The sequence below is a fragment of the Coenobita brevimanus genome, chromosome 111 (assembly GCF_032717465.1).
Source record: "Coenobita brevimanus isolate Jiangsu-jjx chromosome 111, ASM3271746v2, whole genome shotgun sequence".
Lineage (NCBI taxonomy): Eukaryota > Metazoa > Arthropoda > Malacostraca > Decapoda > Coenobitidae > Coenobita > Coenobita brevimanus.
This window is the reverse complement of record NC_137064.1, coordinates 10470366-10488355: the sequence shown is the minus strand read 5'-3', so window position 1 is coordinate 10488355 and position 17990 is coordinate 10470366. Positions and strand designations below refer to the sequence as shown.

At 39.5% G+C, this 17990-nt stretch overlaps 1 protein-coding gene across 1 annotated transcript in view; it reads right to left on the bottom strand.

Moving 5' to 3' along the window:
- Window positions 1-310: 310 nt before the first annotated feature.
- LOC145417789 (troponin C, isotype gamma-like) overlaps window positions 311-17990 on the bottom strand; it is a 61602-nt gene continuing 43922 nt past the window's right edge. Inside the window, exon 6 of the mRNA XM_080286399.1 lies at window positions 311-525. Coding sequence (XP_080142525.1) covers window positions 500-525 — 26 coding nt within the window. The 3' untranslated portion in view covers window positions 311-499. The remainder of the gene's footprint in view (window positions 526-17990) is intronic.

The following is a 17990-nucleotide window of genomic DNA, read 5'->3' as shown; positions in this document are numbered from 1 at the left end:
AAAAATTAATCACTTAAATAAAATCAAGTTAAAGATAAAGTAACTGTGTGTAGACGAGACAGGAAGAAGAGATGAAGCAACAGTTCTCTCTTTGCTACTGAACTGGTTGGCTAAGTGGTTATTCTCTCTACTTAAATACTGATTCTAATACACATCTGAATGTGGAGTGTAAATAAAAAAAAAAAGAACATGTTTACTGTGTATTTTCAGTATTTTACAGTTAAAAAAGATATTATATGATCATTTCTTATGTAATTCACAGTGTTTGTGTGTGTGTGTGTGTGTGTGTGTGTGTGTGTGTGTGTGTGTGTGTGTGTGTGTGTGTGTCTGTGTGTCTGTGAGTAATTAGAACTGGCATAGTGAGGGCTGTTGAGGTGAGAGCTTGTGTGGTGAGGTTTGGTAGATGGGCGGCAGGGATGTGGAGTGAGGACAAGTGAGCAGATGGAGTGAAAGATGGACACGCAGCTGAGGTGAAAGCAGGACAGGTGGGGCCGCCTCACTACCCAGCCATCATCTCCATGAACTCTGGAAAAATAAAACAGGTGTTAACCAGACCAAGAATATTACATTAACCCATGGCGTACGGGTGTCATGTATACATGATGGCCCAGGGACGTCTGGGTGGCATATGTACCTGATCTAGTGTTTTGTGGCCTTGTTTAAATATTCCGCCAGTTTTTTCCACCACACACAGCCACTGGCAACCCTCCTGCATGCATCCGAGTCATGTTTCAGTTACCTGTATACCTCTGTAATGCACAGATCTACGCAAAAAGTTTTCCCCATGTCCAAATCCTTAGCTGAGCACCCATAGCACCCGGCTTCAACACCAGTGAAGTCCAGAGGCCAGAAAAGAAAAGGCCTTAGTGACAGTGCAATAGCATGAGAACTCGAGGTGATATCACCAATTGTGAGTGAGGAAAGTGACTCTTCCTCTGAGGAAAGCGACCTCGCCATGATGAGTGTCAATATTTATCCATTGGATGAGGAGAGTGGATCACAGGAGTCCTCCGCTGAGCACCCATTGTTTCCCTCTGTACGTTTATCTGCTATTTCTGATGATGGGAATGGTTCAGAGGATATTGATGATCCTGGAGAGGGGGATATAGGCACGGAAGACGGGATGGAAGAGGAGGTAGGGAGTGGAGAAAGGGAGGAGGTGGAGGAGGGAGGGAGGAGGAAGCACCGTTGGGCAAGCCTCGCACCAGTGCTCTGTGTATATTTATGTAAATAATGGAAGCAGAAAGTTTGTTTCATGATGAAATCAGTTCCTTATTTTTAATTGAAAGTTTTCGTGTGTGTAGAATTTGTTATGATGAAAAAGTACAAATAACAGGAAAAAAAATTCTGCCATTGTGGAAAATATAGTGGATTTTGGATAGTAGGCCTATGTGGATAAGTATTTGGTTAACAAAATTATTATTTAGGTTTTATGTAACAGTAGTAGTAGTAATAGTAGTATTGGTGGTGGTAGTAGTAGTAGTAGTTGTAGTAGTAGTAACAGTAGCAGTAGTAGTAGTGATAGTAGGAGCAGTAGTAGCAGTTGTAGAAATACCCAGACTTCTGGCACAGCGGTGCTACAATGAGGTGACACTGTAAGCCAAACATACATCTGTGTGTGTGTGTGTGTGTGTGTGTGTGTGTGTGTGTGTGTTCTTACCTACCTAATTGTTCTTACCTACTGTAATTGTATCTTTACAGGGAATGAGTCAAGCTCGTACTGTTCCGTATCTTACACCATTTTTATCGTACATATCCTCAAATTTATTTATTGTTTTGGCACACACTATTTCATTCGGTAGTGCATTACACTGATCAATTGCCCTATCTGGGAAACTAAATTTCCTTACGTCTTTATCGCCTTTCTTTATATGCAGTTTTTTGCAGTGTCCTCTTGCTGATCCATCCCCATAGGTTATGTAATCATTTATGTCTATTTTCTCCTTCCCTGATACGCATTTATATAGCATAATCATCTTTCCTCTTTTCCTTCTCTCCAGTAGTATAGGCAGATTCAGTTTTTCTAGTCTTCGTAGCTTAGATCCCTTAAGTTTGGTACCCATCTTGTAGCGGCCTTTTGAACTTTGTCAATCTTATCTATGTGTTTTTTGAGATAAGGACTTCAGACTAATGATGCATATTCCAGGGTTAGTCTGATGAATGATATTATCATTCTTAGCATGTCTTCATTTCTGTCAGTGAATGCTATTCTCATAGTTGCAAGCAGTGTATACATGTTCCGTACCTTCTCACTGATGTGGTCAGCCAGAGATAGTCTGTTATTGATAATCATACCTAGGTCCTTCTCTTTTTCTGATGTGTGTACGGTTTTACTTCCTAACTTATAATCCCAATCAGGTCTTTTTCCACTTTTACCAAACTTGATTACATGACACTTGTCCACACTGAATTCCATTTGCCATGTATTTCCATTCATGAAGCTTGTTTAATTCTTTTTGTAGCTCTTTACAAGAGTCTGTGTTAGTAATTCTCCTTTGAATTTTTGCATCATCCACAAACATATTTAGATAGCTTTCATTTCCAGTGTTACTGTCTGTATCATTTATATACACAAAAAACAATTGGTGCCAGCACTGAGCCCTGTGGAACTCTGCTAGTCACTTCCCTCCATGATGTGTATTTTCCCCTTAGTACTGTTCTCATTACTCTTTTTTTGAGAAAATCTTGCATCCCAAAATACAGTTTGCCTCGGGATTCCTCCTTGATGGTACAGTTTCCATAAAAGTCTTTGGTGCCGTAATCTGTCAAATGCTTTCTTGAAGTCTAAATAGATACTGTCCACCCATCCTTCTTTGTTTTGTAATGTTTCTGTTACTCTGTCATAGTAGCTCAACAAATTAATAACACATGATTTTCTCTTTCTGAAACCAAACTGTCTTTCTGTTATCATATTGTGTTCTAGATGATTTATCCAAACTTTTCTTATCAGCCTTTCTAATACCTTGCTTACAACACTGGTTAGTGATACTGGTCGGTAGTTGAGTGGATTTTGTCTATTACCTTTCTTGAATAAGGGAACAATGTTTGCTTTCTTCCAAATATCAGGTAATTTACATTGCCCCAACGATTCCTTGAAAATTAAAGATAATGGTTTACTTAACTCCTTTGCACATTCATGTAGCACCCAACATGAAATTTCTTCAGGACCATTTGCTTTTCCTTTGTCTAATTTACTTAACTCCTCCTGTATTTCTTTTTCTGATATTTGTATATCTGGTAGTATATGTGGGCATCCATGTTCCATATAATCCCTCTCAAAATTATTTTATTCTGTAAAAACTGATTGGAAATTCTTATTTAATGCTTCACAAATATCCTTCTCTTTTGTGTAGGTGATTCCCTCATCTGTAATGGATTGTATTTTATCTTTTACTTTAGTTTTGCTTCGGATGTAGCTGTAAAATAGCTTCGGTTGATCACTACTTTTATTTACGATGTCCTCCTCAAACTGTTTTTGGGCTTCCCTCCATATTCTTGTATAATCGTTTCTTGCCTGTTTGTAGTTATTATATGCCCTTTCACTATTGTGTCTTCTGTATCTTTTCTTGCATGCAAGAAAGAAGGAACCAAAGGCCAGGAGCCCGCAAACCGTTCCTTCCAAGAAAAAATAAAAAACAATACTAAAGACAGCCAAATTCAAGATCCGTTCATTTCGAGATCCCTGGACACACTGCGTTTGAAAGACTGGAGATCATAGGAAATAAGAAATACAGACAAAGGGAGATAGTTCCAGAGTTGACCTGTTGCATAAATGAAGGACTGGGAGTAACGTTTAACTCTTGCATTAGATAGTTGGACAGAAAAGGGATGGAATAGGTTGCTAGACGGGTGCTACGCACCGTCGTAGAGGTGGAGGGATGCAAGCAGACAGTATAGAGGAGCAGTGACCATTGAAGAAGCAACAGAAAAGAGATAAAGATGCAACAGTGCGACGAAGAGACAGAAATTGAAGGTAGCCAGTAAGAGGAGAGTTAATGAGACGAAAAGCCTTTGACTCCGCCTTGTTGAGAAGAGCTGTATGTGGGGAGCTTTCCCAAGCATGGCAGTTATACTCTATACAAAGGCGAATAAAATCCGTGTATAAAGTCAACAATTGTGCAGGGGTAAAGAAGGTACGGAGTTGGCTAAGCACGCCAAATCTCCTGGAAGCAAAATTTACAAGAGATGCAATATGATTTTTCCAAGATAAGTCCCGAGTGAATGGAACCCTAAGAATGTTCAAGGATGACACAGGATTGAGCTGGGTATTATTAAGTCTCGAGTGAATGAAACCCCAAGCATGTTCAAGGATGATGCAGGATTGAGCTGGATATTATTAAACCGTAGAGAGTACTCCTGTGGAAGATTGTGTTGGGCTGATAGGTGTAAAAACTGAGTTTTTGATGGATTAAAAACAACAAGATTATATTTACCCCAGTCAGAGATACGAACCAAGTCAGACATTAGGTATGCCATAGCCTCATCCCTTGTTTGCTGAAGTAACTGCTGAGATGGAGCGAACCGAATGGAAAGGTGAAGGGTGGAATCATCAGCGTATGAGTGGATAGGGTTAGATGTACAGCTTAGAAGGTCACTGATGAATAAAAGAAAGAGAGTTGGTGATAAGACAGAACCCTGAGGAACACCACTGTTGATGGATCTAGGAGAAGAACGATGGCCATCTACAACAGCAGCTATAGAACGACCAGAAAGGAAGCTATAGATGGAGGCAGAGATAGAAGGATAGAAACCGTAATAGGGCAGTTTGGAAATTAAAGATTTATGCCAGACTCGGTCGAAAGCGTTTGAGATGTCAAGTGCAATAGCAAAGCTTTCGCCACAGGATGTTAAAGCAATTGGACGTTAATTAGAGAGTTGAGAACGGTCACCCTTCTTTGGGACTGGCTGAATAAGGGCAAACTTCCAGTAAGAAGAAAAGGTACAAGTTGATAGACAAAGGCAAAAAAATTTGCGTAGGCAGGGTGTAAGCACAGAAGCACAGTTCTTGAGAACAACAGGAGGGACTCCATCAGGCCCATATGCCTTATGAGTACTGAGGCCTGTGATGGCAGAAAATACATCAGCTGAAGAAATTTTATTGTCAGCCATGAGGAAGTCAGAGGGGGGAAGTGATGGAGGAACAGCACTGGAATCGTGTAAGGTGGAATTGGAGGAGAAAGTCTGAGCGAAGAGATCTGCTTTATCAGTAGAAGAAATAGCTACAGAGCCATCAGAGTAGAAAAGAGGAGGGAAGGATGATGAGGTAAAGTTGTTAGAAAGGTTTTTGGCAAGGTGCCAGAAGGAGCGGGAAGAATTTGAGTTGGAGAGTTGAGAGCATTAAGTATGAATGAAATTGTTTTTAGCAGAGCGAAGAACAGATTTAGCACGATTTTGGGCAGAAACGTGTAAAAGATGTGATTCAAGGATGGGTTGGCTCCGGTACCTTTTATGGGCCCCTCTCCTTGTTGTGGACAACATCAGAAGAAGCGTGATTAAACCAAGGCTTTCTTGCATTGGTCAAAGGATATGAAAAAGGAATGTATGCTTTCATGCCCAAGAGAATAACCTCCGTAATGCGCAAGGCACATTCAGATGGTTCCCGGCCATGGAAGCAATAATCATTCCAGGAAAATCAAAGAAGTACTGCCTGAGGGCCTCCCAATCCGCAGCTCCAAAGTGCCACAGATGACGTTTCTTTGGAGGGTCCACAGGCTGTACCTGAGCGATAGGACAGGTTAAGGTGATAAGGTTGTGATCGAAGGAGCCTAACAGAGGGAAAAGATTAACACTGTAAGCAGAAGGATTAGTTGTAAGGAAGAGGTCAAGTATGTTGGAGCTCTCTCCAAGGCAGTCATGGATATGGGTAGGGTGCTGAACAAGCTGCTCTAGGTCATTAAGGATAGAAAAGGTGTAGGCTTGTTCACCAGATGGATCAGTGAAAGAGCCAGAGGTGGTGGTGAACATTGAAATCTCCTAGAATGGAGATTTCAGAGAAAGGAGAAATGGATAGAATGCATTCCATCATAGAAGTAAGACAGTCGAAGAATTTTTGATAGTAGAGTTAGGAGATAAGTAAACAGCGCAGATATATTTAGTTAGAGAAAGACAGGAAAGCCGAAGCCAGAGTGTAGAGAAGTCAGAAGAATCGAGTTCAGGAACACGAGAGCAAGATAAGTCGTTGCGTATATATACACAACAGCCACCTGTGGCTTTGAAGTGAGTATAGAGAAAGTAGGAGGATACAGAAAAGGGTCTGCTGTCAGTTGCCTCAGACAGCTGAGTCTCAGTTTGAAAAAGAAGGTGAGGTTTAAAGAAGGAGATTTGGTGCTCAACAGAGGGAAAGTTAGAGGAAAGGCCACGAATGTTGCAGAAATGAAGAAGAAGAGAGTCAGACAGTGGTTCCAGGCAGCTTGAGTCATCACCAGGAAGGGTGCGGAAGGTGGGGGCATTTATGGTCCCCCCCCTGGGGACTCTGAGGCCACGTGTTGTGCTGCCATGATTTTTTTTTTTTTTTTTTTTTTAATGAAGTGTTGTGTGTACTGTGAATGTAGTTTGCTGTTGATAGTTAGAGAAACTTGTATTGGAGAGCATGCTGGCCTACTCTCTGTGTTAATGAGACACTGAAAAAGTTCAGCAAAGGGGGATGGTTGGGACCTAGTCCCGAGGGCTGATGAAACGGGAGTTCCAGTTCTCTCTGTCATCAGCTTTCTCTCCACCTTGGGAGTACTGCCCTGCTCGACTGGTGCTAGTGTAGAGAAAGTAGGAGGAAACAGAAAAGGGTTTGCTGTCAGTTGCCTCACACAGCTGAGTCTCTGCCAAGAAGAGAAGGTGAGGTTTAGTGGAGGAGAGGTGGTGTTTGTTGGAGAGAAATTAGAGGAAAAGCCACAAATGTTACAGAAATGAAGAAGAAGTGAGTCAGACAATGGTTCCAGGCATCCCTCTGAGTCGTCACCGGGAGAGGGGCTGATGATGGGGGAATTTATGGTCCCCCCCCTGGAGAGTCCGAGGCCTGATTTTCATTTACCATTTTTCTTTTAATTTTGAAATGGAAGTGTAGTGTGTACTGTGCATGTAGTCTGGTGTTGACATTTAGAGAAACTTGTTTTGGAGAGCATGCTGGCCCACTCTCTGTATCAATGAGACACTGAAAAAGTTCAGCAAAGGAGGATGGTCAGGAGCTAGTCCTGAGGGCTGATGAAATGGAAGCTCCAGCTCTCCCAGTCATCAGCTTTCCATCCACCTTGGGAGTACTGCCCTACTACAACAAATCTCTTTTCTTTTGATTTTTTACATTCTGTATTAACCCGCCCTGTCCTGACCAATTTTCCACCACTGACTCCCCCCAATCCCGACCAATTTTGAAAAAAAAAAAAAAATTGGCACAAACCTCTGCTTTTGTTGAGAAACATCAAAAATTCATAGAGAAAATGCTCACCTGAGGTTTAAAATACTCAGTACAGGAAGCAGTACTCCTTACCTTACTGGGTTTTCTATCAGGCTTGCTCCAAAGAAAACGAGTTCTATGGGAGGGTAACTATTCCACACCACTCATAAACGGTATTTATTTATTTATTTGGTATGAATTTATATGTAGTACGAAAGTATATTCATTTTTACACAGTAATATGGGCAATATAAGCATTGTTTCACTCACCAAACACATCAACATACCTGACCTTTCTGGCAACATTACCTGATCATCATTTCTGACTGTTTCTTCCTCTAAATCTATGTAAATACAGTACATTGTCATCGATTGGGGTATCACTCAGGCCCTGAATTTCGTACCATAGCACATGTCTTTACTGGCCAGGTCACTGGTAACAGGCGAATTGCCAAGACAATGATGTGCGGGGGGGGGGAGGTCATGCAGGGTAAGGCATTGTCCCTGCCGGGCATCTTGTAGAGGAAGGTGTCCCGTGTATGCGTAACAAAAATCATACACGAAAATTGTGCAAATTAGGGTCCTTGCAACTGATGCACATTTATATATGTCAACGGGACTGACAGTAACAAAACGTGTGGACGTATATATACGTCAGTGGGACGTGGCGAGTTAAATCATTTCTTTATTTTCTTTTCTGCTTCTTTGTGCTGTGGGATGTACTTCTGGACTCCTATTTCATAAAGTTCACAGAATTTTCTATATGTAACACATAAATCTTGTCCTCTAAGCTCTTTTTCCCAATCTGTTTCAAAGAAGTATTTCTTTAGATCATGATAGTTGCCCTTTTTGTAGTTAAGGCTCTTTTTGTAACTTTCATTTCTACTAAATATGTCAGATGCAATCCTGAAGTTGTAATTTAATACTGCATGGTCACTTTCGCCAAATGGAGGGTGATACATTATATTGTCAATATCATTTTCTTGCCTAGTAAATATAAGATCTAGTACTGATGGTATGTAAAGTCCTCTTTTTCTGGTGCTTTCTTTTACATGTTGTGTTAGGAAAAACTCCTGCACAATCCAGGAGCTTTTGGTCGCAACAACTTTTCTGGCTTTTTATATCTAGAGTATTCCAATTTATACTTGTATTGAAATCTCCAGTTAGAATAATTCTTTCAGATTTCTCCTCCATTCTATGTAGTAATGCTCTTAAACTTTGAATTGTTTTCTCTGCCAGGTCTTTATATTCGCCTTTTTCCCAAATGTTTGATCTGGGTGGCATGTATAAATTTGCCGCGGTTACTTTCCCTTCAGACGTACTAATCTCTACTGCAATCAGTTCTACCTGTGAGGGTACATCTAGTTCTATTTTCTTGACTTGCATATTTTTCTTTATTAATATTATAAAACCTCCTCCTTTTTTTAAGGTCCTATCTCTTCTCCATATATTGTATTCCTCTAGATTTAGTGTATCGTTTGATATCCTTGGTGTTAATTTTCCTTCAGTTAGGCACACAATATGTGGTTCCTTTTGTTTGATATAATCATCTCTAGTAATTTAGATACCATTCCATCTACATTAGAGTACATCAACTTAATTATCTTGTTTACATACTTGTCATGACTTGGGTCTACTACCCTTCTCCTTTTTATTCCTTCCTGTTTATGTACCACTTTTGAACTTGCAATCCAATTACTTTATAAAAAAAAAAATTATTCTCTTCCTCTGATCTTCCCTCATTCTTTGTTCTTACCTCCTCCATCTTCTCTTTTAGTAATCCAAGCTCCCCTCGAGTTAGGCATCTTTTTATCCATTACGTTTTTTAAATCCTCTTTTTCCATAAGTTTGTTTGCATTTTTCAGTATTTCCTCCACAGTGTTTACACTCTGGAAGGTTACTTTCAGCGGCCTTGATTCCTCTCATATTTCCCTAGCCTTTTGTGTTCCTTTATGTCTCTACTACAGATTTCCTCTGACACTTCCTTCAATATATTCATTACATTTGCCATCTCTTTTTTGTCTCTCGAAATCTTGTTTTTTATTTCTTCCTTCTCTATATCTGTGATTATTATAGATTTGTTGATGTCTGCTGAATCTTTGACCAATATTTGGATTGTTTTGGATTATTTTCTTCACTTCCTTTTTAATCCTCGTTTCTTCAACTCTTGTTTCTAAGTCTTTCTTTACTTTCACAATTTCAGCATATGTGGTTTCCACATTATTTTTGTAGCTTTGCATCGCTTCATTTTCCTGGGTTATCTTCTCCTCAGTATCACTGCTTTGATCTATCAGAGTGCTTGCCTGCCTTATTGTCTCTGTATCATTTCTGTACTCTTCCATAATACTCTCATGGTTGACAACTGTGCTTGCCATTTCACTAATCTTCCTTCTAAGTGTACCCACCTCAACTGATAATTCATCTATTGTTGTGTCTTTCTTATTAATCTCCTTTACTAAATTTTCATTTTCTTCCTTCTGCATGTGCAACTGCTTTTTAATTTCATCTGTTTCACTCTGAAATGCCTTCTCTATTCTGTATACTCTTTCTACCAGGATATTATGCCTTCTCTATTCTGTATACTTGTTCTACCAGCTTATTATGCGTCTCCATTTCCACCAGTTTGTGGTAGAAATCATCATCCTGATTTCTACCTCCTTCCAAAGTTGATTTGCTAAAGATGGTGGTCATCTTCTGGTACTAACAGAAAGCTTCTACTTACAGTTTTGCATTCCTCTACATCGCAGACTAAACAGTCAACACTGAAACAGCAGATTTGCTTGTTTCGGGACTGCTGCCTACTTCGTTGTATTGTGTTATTGGAACAACACTTTTACTTAAACTTCCTCTTTTATATTAGAACACTATTTAGTTGGACCTAGTACTGAGCTTGACTCATATAAAGATACTTTTTAGGCATAGCCATTTGAGGGCCGAGACTGACCCGGTGCAGAGCAATGCCAGGCACGTCCTCTCACCCTCGCATCTAATGTGTGTGTGTGTGTGTGTGGTGTAATGTAAGGCACTGGTGGAAGCATGATGGCGCTGTGGTGAGGCGAGATGGTGTTGGTGAGCTGAGCCAGCCTGCCTCAAGGTCATTGCTATAGTAACTGCACTCACAACTGCACTCATGCCACCTTTTTGAAAAACCTACATGGAAATTGTGTTTGTGGTTGATTGCAGTCTTCTGGAAGTTTTATTATTGTGGAGGATGTTATAAGCTTTAGTTGTGCCACCGCACCTCTGCCACGCATACAGACACGGGCACAAGATGGATACCAAGCTTAAGGGATCTAAGCTACGAAGAAAGACTAAATAAACCGAATCTACCAACACTACAGGAGAGAAGGAAAAGAGGTGACATGATTATGCTATATAAATGCATATCAGGGAAGGAGAAAATAGACATAAAGATTACTTAACGTATGGGGAAGCATCAGCAAGAGGATACTGCAAAAAACTGCATAAGGAGAGGTGATAAAGACGGAAGGAAATTCAGTTTCCCAAACAGAGCAATTGATCATTGGAATGCATTACCGAATGAAATAGTGTGTGCCAAAACAATTCACAAATTTAAGGATATGTACGATAAATATGGTTTAAGACACGGGACAGTACGAGCTTGACTCATTCCTGTAAAGATACAATTAGGTAAGAACAATTAGGTAAGGTAAGAACAAAAACACCAAAAGTTGACCCAATTCCCCACTCTCTCTCTCTCTCTCTCTCTCTCTCTCTCTGACTACACGCACTTCACGGACAATCTGAGGCCATCAGCTTGAAGTCGAAGGATTGTTGAGCATTATGACATTTTTTTTTTTTGTTAAGTATTAGCTGAGATATTAAGGTTAAACAAAAGAAACGTGATTTTTTCCGAAATGCCCAGCTAGGAGAAAGGTCGGCGGAAATATATGGCAGACGTGATGGGTTAAAAAACAAAGATGCATTCTCAGAAACTCGAGTTTTGTTAATAACAAGAAAAAGCAATAAGTTTGCAGCAATAAAAGAAAAGTGATAAAACTGCTATCGAAGACATTCACAGAAGCCAAGTGCGACCACAGTATGTGAGGGTACCACAGTTACGTGGGTCATAAATCTCCTCTTCTAGACCTACTCTGCGCTCACAAAGCTTGCCCTAGAAAATTGTAAGCTGGGAGTTTGGAAAGTGTGTGTTCTTACCTACCTAATTGTTCTTACCTAATTGTATCTTTACAGGAATGAGTCAAGCTCGTACTGTCCCGTGTCTTAAACCATAGGCTATTTATCGTACATATCCTTAAATTTGTGAATTGTTTTGGCACACACTATTTCATTCGGTAGTGCATTCCATTGATCAATTGCTCTGTTTGGGAAACTGAATTTCCTTACGTCTTTATCACCTCTCTTCTTATGCAGTTTTTTGCAGTGTCCTCTTGCTGATGCTTCTCCATATGTTAAGTAATCATTTATGTCTATTTTCTCCTTTCCTGATATGCACTTATATACCATTATCATGTCACCTCTTTTCCTTCTCTCCTGTAAAGTTGGTAGATTCAGTTTATTTAGTCTTTCTTCGTAGCTTAGGTCCCTTAAGCTTGGTATCCATCTTGTGGCGGCCCTTTGAACTTTTTCAATCTTGTCTATATGCTTTTTGAGATGAGGACTCCAGACTACTGATGCATATTCCAGGGTTGGTCTAATGAATGATGTTATTATCCTTCTTAGCATGTCTTCATTTATGTATGTGAATGCTATTCTCATATTTGCAGGCAGTGTAGACATGTTCCGTACCTTCTCGCTGATGTGGTCAGCCGGAGATAGTCTGTTAATGATAATCAAACCTAGGTCTTTCTCTCTTTCTGATGTGGATAGGGTTTTATTTCCTAACTTATAATCCCAATCAGGTCTTTTTCCACTTTTACCAAACTTGATTACATGACACTTGTCCACATTGAATTCCATTTGCCATGTACTACTCCATTCATGAAGTTTATTTAATTCTTCTTGTAGCCCTTTGCAAGAGTCTGTGTTAGTAATTCTCCTTTGTATTTTTGCATCATCTGCAAACATATTCAGATAGCTCTCATTTCCAGTGTTACTGTTTATATCATTTATATACACTAAAAACATGATTGGTGCCAGCACTGAACCCTGTGGTACTCCACTAGTCACTTCTTTCCATGATGAGTAGTTTCCTCTTAGTACTGTCTTCATTTCTCTTTTTATGAGAAAGTCTTGCATCCAACAAAACAGTTTGCCTCGAATTCCTCCTTGATGGTACAGTTTCCATAAAAGTCTTTGGTGTGGTACTGTGTCAAAAGCTTTCTTGAAATCTAAATAGATACTGTCCACCCATCCTTCCCTTTCCTGTATTGTGTTTGTTACTCTGTCATAGTAGCTCAACAGATTAGTAACACATGATTTTCCTTTTCTGAAACCAAACTGTCTTTCTGTTATCATACTGTGTTCTTCTAGATGATTTACCCAAGCTTTTCTTATAAGTTTTTCTAATACCTTGCTTACAACACTGGTCAGTGATACTGGTCGGTAGTTGAGTGGATTTTGTCTATTTCCTTTCTTGAATAAGGGGACAATATTTGCTTTTTTCCAAATATCAGGTAGTTTACCTTGACTCAAGGATTTCTTGAAAATTATAAATAATGGTTTACTTAACTCCTTTGCACATTCTCGTAATACCCAACATGAAATTTCATCAGGACCACTTGCTTTCCTCTGTCTAATGTACTTAACTCCTCCTGTATTACTTTTTCTGCTATTTGTATATCTGGTAGTATGTGTGGACATGCGTGTTCCACATAGTCCCTCTCAAAATTTTTTTCTTCTGTAAAAACTAATTGGAAATTCTTATTTAGTGCTTCACAAATATCTTTCTCTTGTGTATAAGTGATTCCCTCGTCCGTAATGGATTGTATTATATCTTTTACTTTGGTTTTGCTTCTGATATAGCTGTAAAACAGCTTTGGTTGATCACTACTTTTATTTATTATATCCTCCTCAAACTGTTTTTGGGCTTCCCTCCTTATTCTTGTATTGTCGTTTCATGCCTGTTTGTAATTATTATACGCCCTTTCACTATTGTGTCTTCTGTATCTATTCCACAACAAATCTCTTCTTTCTTTTGATTTTTTACATTCTGTATTGAACCATTTCTGTATTTTCTTATCTGCTTCTTTGTGCTGTGGGATGTACTTCTGGACTCCTATTTCACAAAATTCACAAAAATTTTTATATACAGCATTTAAATCTTGTCCTCTAAGCTCATTTTCCCAATCAACTGCTAAGAAATACTTCTTTAGGTCTTGATAATTTCCCTTTTTATAGTTTAGGCTCTTTTTGTAACTGTCATTGCTGTTTACTATGTCATATGCTATCCTGAAGTTATAATTTAGTACTGCATGATCGCTTTTGCCGAGTGGAGGGTGATATATTAAACTGTCAATATCATTTTCTTGCCTAGTAAATATTAGATCTAGCACTGAAGGTACATCAAGTCCTCTTTTTCTGGTGGTTTCCCTCACATGTTGCTTTAAGAAAAACTCTTGTACGAGATCCAGGAGCTTTTGGTCCCAACAGCTTTCTTGCCTATTTATATCTAGAGTATTCCAATTTATATTTGTATTAAAGTCCTCAGTTAGTATAATTCTTTCCGATTTCTCTTCCATTTTTTGTAGCAATGATCTTATACTCTGAATAGTACTCTCTGCCAGGTCCTCATATTCGTCTCTTTCCCATGTGTTTGATCCGGGTGGCATGTACAAATTGGCTACAATTACTTTACCTTCAGATGTGTCGATCTCTACCGCAATCAGTTCTACTTGTGATGGTATATCTAGTTTTATTTCCTTGACTTTTAGATTTTTCTTAGTTTATATTAAAATTCCTCCTCCTTTTTTAAAATTTCTGTCTCTTCTCCATATATTGTATTCCTCTAAGTTTAGTATGTCATTGGATATCCTTGGTGTTAATTTTGTTTCAGTTAGGCATATTATTTGTGGTTCATTTTCTCTGACATAATCATTCATCTCTAGTAATTTAGATACCATTCCATCCACATTTGAGTACATCAACTTTATCATCTTGTTTATATACTTGTCATGACATGGTTCTACTACCTTCCTCCTTTTTCTTCCATCCTGTTTGTGTACCACTTTCGTACCTGCAATCCTATTACTTTGTAAAAAAAAATTTCTTCTTCTCCTCTTCTGATCTTCCCTCATTTTTTGTTTTTGCTTCCTCCCTTTTCTCTTTCAGTAATTCCAGTTCCTCTTGTGTTAGGCATCTTTTTATCCATACATTTTTGAACTCCTCTTTTTCCATAAGATTCTTTGCATTTTTTAGTATCTCTTCCACAGTGTTTACACTGTGTGTGTGTGTGTGTGTGTGTGTTCTTACCTAATTGTATCTTTATAGGAACGAGTCAAGCTCGTACTGTCCCATGTATTAAACCATATTTATCGTACATATCCTTAAATTTGTGAATTGTTTTGGCACACACTATTTCATTCGGTAGTGCATTCCACTGATCAGTTGCTCTATTTGGGAAACTAAATTTCCTTACGTCTATATCACCTCTCTTTTTATGCAGTTTTTTGCAGTGTCGTCTTGCTGATGCTTCCCCCATACGTTAAGTAATCATTTATGTCTATTTTCTCCTTCCCTGATATGCATTTATATAGCATAATCATGTCACCTCTTTTCCTTCTCTCCTCTAGTGTTGGTAGATTCAGTTTATTCAGTCTTTCTTCGTAGCTTAGATCCCTTAAGCTTGGTACCCATCTTGTAGCGGCCCTTTGAACTTTTTCAATCTTGTCTATGTGTTTTTTGAGATGAGGACTCCAGACTACTGATGCATACTCCAGGGTTGGTCTGATGAATGATGTTATTATCTTTCTTAACATGTCTTCATTTATGTATGTGAATGCTATTCTCATATTGGCAAGCAGTGTATACATGTTCCGTACCTTCTCACTGATGTGGTCAGCCGGAGATAGTCTGTTATTGCCAGTCACACTTAGGTCCTTCTCTCTTTCTGATGTGTGTAGGGTTTTATTTCCTAATGTAAAATCCCAATCAGGTCTTCTTCCACTTTTACCAAACTTGATTACATGACACTTGTCCACATTGAATTCCAATTGCCATGTATTACTCCATTCATGAAGTTTAATTCTTCTTGTAGCTCTTTACAGAAGTCTGTGTTAGTAATTCTCCTTTGTATTTTTGCATATTCTGCAAACATACAGTATTTAGATAGCTTTCCTTTCCAGTGTTACTGTCTGTATCATTTATATACATATGTGTGTGTGTGTGTGTGTGTGTGTGTGTGTGTGTGTGTGTGTGTGTGTTTTGGATATAACTCTAGATTCATCCCCTAGATCAGGCCTCAGAAATATCACAAAGTCTTTGGATGGGTGACCGCCTGGGAACACCAGATGCTGTTGGCATCCCTACGTGTCAAGTGGGGTTGGTGGAGGATTAGTGCCCCTCCCTGTAAAACAATTAACTCTAAGCCCTTGGCCACCCCATTTGGGATACATGGCGTCTGGCAATGAATGAATGAATGATGACTTTACACTTTTAACATTGTCTCGAAGCCAAGGTCGAGGCCAGAGAGAGAGAGAGAGAATATGAGATCGAGTGCCTGCTTCGTGCCATAATAGCCGTTATATGGCACAAAGGAGCACGGCAGAGCACTGGACAGTTAGCTGTATTACAACACTGCGAGCCAGAAGAGTATCATTTAAATGCATAAACTGTAATTCATTACTTCTTTTCTCCATAGAGTACTGCAGAGGTGCGTACGGTCATTAAAGGTGTCCTTTGTCTTGATACATATTTTCCACAAGTCTCCAGCCATGAATGTCTGCATATTATGCTGGATCATATACTTGGAGTATCTTCATCTTTATCTCTTATTCTTTTATTCAGTTACGGCCGTTCCTCTTTTATCTTTGTTCTACTGTACAGCCCTTACAACGTGCGATAGGTTGGGCTTGTCATAGTGATTTAGTGGGAGGGTTTAGTTTAGCCAATACCTCGCAACGCCTGGTCACTGTAAAGACATCCTTGAATACCTGCTGTAATGACCTATGACTGATATCTTTCATGGTATCTCGCATCCTGAGCTGAGACCTGTTCATATTGTTCTACAGTTAAAAAGAGATGAACAGCCGTACTTGACGGCACGTGCGAAAGAAGTACATCCGACAGTCAAACAGACCCTGGAAAAGCACGGAGTTGATGTGGAGAAGGGATGCAATCCCCTAGGAGGCCTGAACTCAAGGTCAACAAAGACAATAGGTTAGCTGAAAAAGTCCCTGCTCAAGAAACCGATTGACGTAACTGGGATTACAGCTTAGAAAACCACTCTGGTGTAACAGAACACTTCAAAAGACGACTTGTGGCAAACTTTGCCTCCTGAAGGAAATCAAGTCTGTGTACACCACCAGAAAACAACCGTTGTTCAGGGCTGAATAAAAACGAATCGAGTCTTTGCTTAGTGCAGAGGTATAATATAATTTAGATTCAAGAGCTACAGAAACGACTGAGGCCATCTGACCATCCATGGTGTTGGGATCTAACTCACTCACTCCTGAGTCCTAATTTTCTCTCATTACCCCATTCTCTTTTGCAGTCACATAAAAGGTAGTGTCACAGAGTTCTCAAAATTCTTATTTACTGCCATAACCGATATTTCTTTTATCTGCAAGGTATTGGACATACAGGAACATCTTATCTATTTGCTGCAGATCAGATTTCAAGTCATTGTAATGTGTCATCGATCATTTGTTAGCAACTTGCGAACTTTGGTTACTATATTCATCATTCCTTGATTTTGACGAACTACTGTTGACTTCCTCATCCTCGAGCACCTCTTCACCATTCTTAAAGCGACTTTAACATTATCCTTATTATCCACAGATGCTAGGCGTGTCACTGTTTCTGCAGCAGTGGCGGTACTAAGTGGTGTGTTGTCCATCAGTCTTCTGGTCATACCCTTGTACTCCAACAACAGACCGAGCATCCAAACTGTAGATCACGTCAGACGGGGAAAGGTCAGTGACATCAGTCAAACAATCAAGATTAAACAGTGCTTCAAAAAAGTCCACCACCATGGTGATAGGTGGAGGCGCTTACCATCCACTCACTCGATATAGTGCTGCTCTCGGGTGACTGCCTTTTCCTCTCTTCCTTCCTTCCTCTTTTGTCTTTCTTTCCTTCATTCTATCCTCTTCCTTCTGTCTACGGGTGACTCTACACTCAGTGACAAGCCAAATGGTTTCCTGTACACCAGGAAACCATTTACTGTGCTGGGTGGTAACCATATGAGCAAATTATGCCACCTGGTGGTTTTGTGGGTAATTAAGGCGCTCCAATCGGATTGAGCCTGTACAGGTTTATATCCAAGGGCTGGTTGGGGTTTATTGCTCATATAATGCCACTCATGAATGATAGAGGCTGGTCACTCATCTTAAATGTCAGGACCAACTTGCCTAGCCCCGGGCTCTAGGCTCCTCATGGGGTAACACACGATTAGATGATGAATACATATATATATATATATATATATATATATATATATATATATATATATATATATATATACCTA